Genomic DNA, 7,196 nt, shown 5'->3' with positions numbered 1-7,196 from the left:
TTATTTCCACCAGTGGTGATTGCTCTAACAGTGGAAAGACTGGACAAGACAGTTTTGGTGAGTTTTATTTTATTTCTGTCTGTCGAGTTAAAATTAAGGTTTTTTGTTTATGGACTGAACAAGGCAATTAGCTGTCAACTTAGTTCAGTAAAAGACAGAAACGGTCATTCAGAGGGTGATCGTTTATATTTTTCTGTGCAATAATGAAAACAGGATTAAGAATATTCACTTTTACTTCTAAATTCAGATTGATATTAAAAGGAAACCACCTGTTTCCACAGACCACTTTTGTCAAATCATTGAAAATATTTTCTCAGGGCTTTAATTTTGAGTTTCCTTTTCATATCAAATCGAATGAATACTGGAAATAATTAATAGATTAACTGATTAAATAATTTATTAATTTATTCATAGACATACCGACTGACTCATTGAATAGATGTGAGACCAAAAGAAGGTTACTTTTATTTTGAAATCAGTCCTTAATGCTATCTTACCGTAATACCTTGTACATATGTGCACCACAAAAAAAAGTGGTTGATCGTTTTCGAAGTGGAGTCATATGGGCGTGGAGTGAGTGTATTTTCGGGAAGATCTGAGCCCCTCATTCCTCAGAATCTGTTCACAGTGTTGTCAGCCATGCCGCGGGAGAAGCTCCTCTGTTTCCCACTCGTGTCTGCGATGTGGAGCGTCATGCTGCTGTGGCTCAGCGTCTGCATCTGTCTTCCAGCTCAGGGAGCTCTGGTGGTCTCTCACAGGGATGCTCTGAATCAGGTATTGAAGCTGCGCCAGCAGCATTTGCATGCAAACAAGTGACTGTTCTGTTATTTTCTGTGCTCAGTTTACATCTCATTAGCGATCAGTCAACATACACTGCTTTTAAGTGCTGCCATTATTCATAAGAGTCGATGAAAAATCAGTAGGCATGCAGAATGTGATGCGCTTTGCACGAAAGGCAGCAGCAACAAGTCTTTACCCCAGAAAAGGGAACAAAAAAGATCTGTTTAGAGGACATAAAGGCTGTGCAGAAAAACTGAACAGTACCAGAGAAAATTAAATGTCAAAGCAGTCATCTGCAGTCATCTCTGGGAACACAGCAATCATTGACAGCTGAGAGAACATATCCGTTTAAAAACCCCAGCTAAACAGTGATTTGGCTTGTATTTCTCACCCAGTCTTTTTATTTGGGGTGTGGTATAATCTCTTTCTTAATCATCGCTGAAAACATGCCTCATACAACGGAGCTTCATAGAAAAAGATCCTCAGCAGCAGAGCTATTTTTATTCTTTTGTCACAAATCTAAGTCAGTCCAAACAAGTCCAAGTCAAGTCTCAAATACATGCCTTCAGAGTCAGGTGCTGCGTACTATGTAACGTTACTGTCATGCAGGGGCGGAGCCAGGGGGTGGCCAGTGGTGGCCAAGGCCACCATAAATTAATCTTCGGCCATCCTCCCAGCCACCCAACCACCGCTTTGCAACTTCCTGGTGGAATCATTTCTGTATGCAGGAGCTCAATTCAACAGCGCACCTCAAATAAGTAGTTCTCTACCAAAACAGATGGTGGTGGTCATAGGCGCTGACTTGAGTTGAACTTCAGGGTGTGCAAAAAATATTGGCCTATATAATGCTAAGGGGTGATGAGGTGAGGGCTAGTGGTTAATATTTCTCGATGACACGATTTGACCACATGATCACTTTAGTCTATTATCTGGTGGTATTTATAATCATTATTGAGGCAGAAGAACATCATTTCAACATTAGTCAACATTATAAACATAATACAAACAGTGCAGGCTGCGTACAGCTCGACCTTCGCTGTGGCTGCATGTGAAGATGAAATGCCAAGTTCAGCCAATGATCTGTCACTGTCTGACTGAACATCTTCATGTCAGTGATATTTTACAATTCTTAATATTTTAAACTAACGAAATTCGTTAAATCGCATTCAGAGGCTGCAGCTGAGCGCAGCAGACAGCTCCCACCGTGCGCGCGTCAATGTTCAACACAGTTGGCTTAATAAAGTAAATGATCGCATTAAACATTAAAAAACATTAAACATTAAAAAGCAAAACTCTAAAACACGTCTCACTCACTTGGTATGAGGCTTCAGATGGATTTTTCGGCAGTTTTTGGCGGCTTTCTTCAGTGAGGAGCTCTTTTTGCCACAGCCAACTTGCTGATGTTAAAATCCATCGGATGCTGCGGTATTTCATCCAGATGTGTTTTGGATAAACTACAAATCCAGTCTTCTTGAAACTTTAGGTTTTCACCTGGAATTTTATCTGATATTTCGCAGAAAACCTCAGTCCAGCGGATTGTATCCCTCCAGCACAGCGCACATTTTACATTTTCATTTTGAAGTGTTTTTCACACAAAGTTGGTGGCAGACATCGTGTTGTGTGTCTCATTCAGATGGTAGAGCAAAAAAAAAATATATATATATATTGTATTAAACTGAATTCATGGCACTTTGTGCTTGCTAACTGATTAAATAAAGCGCTTGGTGTACTTGGCCGGTAACATATAAGAGCAGCAAAACACACACCAGCCCGCATGAAAATCAAGATATATAGCAACATGCTATGACTTTATTTTGCTTTCCTTTCAAATGCAAATTTGGCTATTTGACCATGTCATTTTTGTCCTGCTTTGTCTCGAGACTGGGGGGTTGCTGCGCCCCCAACTTCAACTTTAGGGGGCCATAAAACCTAATGCCCCTGTAGATGGCGCCTGTGGTGGCAGTAATACACTCAACTTGAATGTCAACCACCAACACAATTACAGAAGAAGAAGTAGTAGTAGTTGTGGTTCACGTGCACTACGAGTGAAGGTGAGGGATGGTAAGTTTCTGTGCCACCCCTGTCTGAGCAATGGTCTTAGTTTGGCCTCCCTTATGAAAATTGTCTGGCTCCGCCACTGCAGAGTAGTCTCAGTCCAGTTGTTTGATCCATTTTTTTATTTATTGAAAAATAGTGCAGCTGTCACACTATAATAATTTGGTTTTAAATTTAGACTTTTTCTTTAGTCAACAAAGCTTTAGATTGTCTGTTGGTGAGCATGTTTGACAACGAGATCCCTTGAGGATTGATAACTTAAAGGAATATTTCACCCAAAAATGAAAATTAAGTCATTATTGACTCATCCTCATGCAGATCGAGGGCTGGGTTTATTTTGTTAGTCCACACAACACTGCTGGGGTTCCACAGGAAAACAGCACCGCAGAACCTCCCAAACAATGGCCGTGAATGGTGACCGGTTTTCAAACATAAAAAAAACTGTGAGAAAATCATAAAATGTCTCCATATTGTACATGCTGTGCCCTGCACACCATCACACCACAAACAAAACTAAACCTGACCTTCAGTCAGCATGAGGGTGAGTGGATAGTGGCGAATTTTCATTTTTGGGTGAAGTATCCCATGAAAGGAGAACTTTGGTATTTTTATATCTGGCCTCTATGTGTGTGTGTGTGTGTGTGTGTGTGTGTGTGTGAGAGAGAGAGAGAGAGAGAGAGAGAGAGAGAGAGAGAGAGAGAGAGAGAGAAACGAGCTACAATGCAATTTGTGGAGACAAATGTACTCCTTCTTAGTTTACAGTTTACACTTACAAGCTCAGATCAACAATGTATACCTCAATGTGGAAAGGGTCTCTCTTAACCTCCACTTGCTCCAGGCTGTGTGTTTGTGTGTAACCAAATCCTGTTTAATCTTGTGAAGTCTCATGGGATCATGCATGCTGCAGGAAACAACAGAGGAGACATGAGTGAGAGCGATTAGGGGCAGAGTGAGTTGTTTTGGAGCACAGAAACGTAATTTAGTGTCAGTATCATGAGATGAGTATTTATTTGAGTGCGAGTGTACAGATGAAGAGCAGGTGAGGAGAGACAGAGAGGGGCATCAGGCAGAGGAGGGAGAATCAGGTGCTGCACGTCCAGAAACACAGCACCAGAGTGCAGATACATCCTTCAGACTGTATACTTTATAAAGACATGTATACATGCATGTGCTCTACATAGTCATCCACTACATGTAGATTCATTCAATATAGATTTCCTTCAGACTATCTGGAATGTTTACAATTTACGAACATGAGATTTTTAGAGTCTTTAGTTATGTTGTTGGTTACTAAAGCTTCTAAAATATATTTATTGGACAATACACACTTATTTTTATCCTGTGTCGGTGCAAGATCAACAGATAACATTCATTCATTAATTTTTTGTAACTGCTTATTCCTGAAGGGTTGCGGGGGGCTGGAGTCTATCCCAGCTGACATTGGGCGAGAGGCGAGGTTCATCCTGGACAGCCACCAGTTCATCGCAGGGCTGACACATAGAGACAGACAACCACTCACATTCACACTTACAAGCAATTTAGAGTTACCAATTAACCTAGCATGCATGTCTTTGGACTGTGGGAGGAAGCCGGAGAACCTGGAGAGAACCCACGCAGACATGAGGAGAACATGCAAAGTTCACACAGAAAGGCCCTGCTCCAGCCAGCTGGGGGATTTGAACTTGTTGCTGTGAGGCGGCAGTGCTAACCACTGCACCACTGTTGCCTTATATTCAAATTGGCTTATAGATCATATTATACCTCAGAATAAGTGATATTTTTATACCAGACACACACACTTTGGCAACAATAATAACCAGATAACATCAGTTTTTTTATATCACTTACTAAGTCATTATGAATGTTTACTGCTGAAAAGGGAAAATAATCTGTATACATATTTTATAATCAGGCATCAATCTGTTTACATTTCACACACACTACAGGTTTACTGAGTGATTGTTTTGCTGTTATCCTGTACTGTGTACTGAGTCCACATCTATACAATAACTGTAGCTGATAACATCACCTCCAGTCTGTCTGCAGCACGTCTCTCCTCTCTTTGGACAGCTGTTGAAAGTGCTTCAGTGGGGGATGTCTTCTCCTCTCGTGGTGGCGATCGTTGTCCCATTCAAAATGCTCACTGCAGACCGTCCACACAGTGTAGTGTGCAGGCTGCAGTGTTAGCTTCCAGCTAACACAATTAACAGAAACTCAGTGTCTCACTATGTGACAGAAGCAGAGCTGCACAGAGGGCTACGTTTTCTTGGGTCAATTGTGAAATGTGAAAACATGAACCATTGTGTTTTTTATCATTTTGATAACAACGAACTACATTTCTGTGCTCCAAAATGACTCACTCTGCACACACACACACACACACACACACACACACACACACACACACACACACACACACACACATGCACACACACACACACGCATATGACTATGTTGTGTGGTCTAGAGTAATTAAATAAACTGAAACTGAAAGTGGAAATACAGCCCAGGTTTAAAATACAGATGTTCTCCTTTAAGACTTTCTCATTGTTTTCTTGAGATTGTGAAACTCTTGGACAGGCCCAGAAAGCTTGACTCAGTTCCAAGTCTCAAGTTTATGACTTTGTTTGTCTCAGAATCACACAGTTAGAGACACCAGTTTGTATATTTATAAATAAAACTTAACATGATTTGTCATTTCAGACTGTTATAACCCACCCCTCCACTTATTGTCCCCGTCTGTGTTGCTTACCAGCCTACCACACCTTCCTGCTCCAGCCTGTTTGTTCCTGCCAGCTTGTTTTTTCTGTGACTTTTACATCCAACAGTCTTTCCCACACCTTCCGTAAGTTGTTTGTCTGATATTAGGTCACACCCTCCTTTCAGGACATGTCACTGCATGTTGGCTTAATAAGCTTGACAACCTGTTTTGTGAAACAGAGGTGGCAACTTTAAAGAAAAGGATGATGATTATTAAAAGACTGAATGCTTCAGATGGAGACTACAGATGCATTGTTGATACATAATTGTTTGAAAAATCTGTTTTTAATGCCAAGCTGTAACTGATGCTAAACATTTAGAGAAATGTAAAGTTCAGAAGGCAAATTCTATAATAAGGTAAAGGTAGAATATGTAGAATGTTTGTAAACACACCATTCAAAGTTGGCTTCTCCTCCAAGAAAGAGGGAGAGAGAGACCTAGGGAGCGAATTGGGAGAGAGAGTGCATCAGTGAGAACAAATCAGCTAAATTAAATGTCATTTTCTGATTGTTTCTCAGTGGTTACGTTCTAAAGCACGAATAAACATGCCCACATCTTGGCACAACACTTGATTTGGTGTGAATAAAGCCAAAGCAATCATCACTCTGCTCTGCTGGTGTGTGTGTATATGTGTATATCTCTCTATGCAGCTCTCACAGACAGAGAGCAGAGGAAAGAGACAGGATGTGACATAACCGTTGATCTCTACATTTTCTAGGGTCCTGAACCTGTGCAGTGAATTTACTGGGAGCTGTACACCACTGCTCAAAGGCTGAAGCTCAGAAATATCTCAAGCACAGCAAAACATGAGAAAATAAGAAAAAACAAACAGAGGGTGGGGCAGTGGGCTAGTTTATATGAGTCTATACATTATTTTTTGTGTGAAATGGATGTTATGGATAGTATGTCTTTAATAACAATGTCATTCAATGTTTTCCTCCAGGAGGCCAAAGAAGATATGGGCACCAGGTCAATAAAGGTATTCAGCTTAAAATACTTACTGACAGAAGTATAAAGTACTACTTTGCATTTCTATGCTGTGTTTATGTCATTCATCTGATTTTCACCCTGCTACAAAACTTTTGTTTGTGCACTTATGTATTTATAAATGTGTATTTTTCTCTTTTTCTTCTACAGAAAAGGAGCGTGTCTGCGAATGTAAGGAAAACATTTTGATGTCGTGATATCGTTGATATAGTTCAGTACACACATGCAACCATGGTCAGGAAGACTAGTAGCTCTGATTCACAAAATGAAATCCACATTTTCTTCAGACCTCATTGCTTCCAGATGGCACTGGTCCCATTCTCGCCTCCCTGGTGTCCACAGGCATGTAGTTACTTTCTCTTTGGTTTACGGGAAACACTAAATAGGAAACTGGAATTGACAATCTATTTTTTTTCTTCTTTTTTTTCTTCATTGCATTTTTATGAAAATAATAACAACCACTAACATTTCATCTGAGATTGCATTTACAGAACAGTGACCTCTCTGTTCTGTGCCATGAATCATGTAGAGACATTTCTCATGACATCTGTTGCAGAATTCAGGACAACAACAGGCTCCCAGTCACCCACCTAGCTTTTTTGTTGTAATAAAAC

The 7,196-nt window shown here is 40.5% G+C and overlaps 1 protein-coding gene across 1 annotated transcript; it reads left to right on the top strand.

The window, feature by feature from the left end:
• Positions 1–549: 549 nt before the first annotated feature.
• On the top strand, positions 550–7,155 carry LOC146331266 (uncharacterized). Its single transcript, XM_084729056.1, has 5 exons — positions 550–774; positions 5,539–5,680; positions 6,539–6,574; positions 6,733–6,753; positions 6,886–7,155. The coding sequence occupies exons 1-5, from the start codon at positions 640–642 to the stop codon at positions 6,930–6,932; spliced, it is 381 nt and encodes a 126-aa protein (XP_084585182.1). The 5' UTR covers positions 550–639; the 3' UTR covers positions 6,933–7,155.
• The last annotated feature ends 41 nt before the right edge of the window (positions 7,156–7,196 follow it).

The sequence above is a fragment of the Lutjanus erythropterus genome, chromosome 2 (assembly GCF_056507025.1).
Source record: "Lutjanus erythropterus isolate fLutEry1 chromosome 2, fLutEry1.hap2, whole genome shotgun sequence".
NCBI lineage: Eukaryota > Metazoa > Chordata > Actinopteri > Lutjaniformes > Lutjanidae > Lutjanus > Lutjanus erythropterus.
This window is presented reverse-complemented; position numbering and strand designations above follow the sequence as displayed.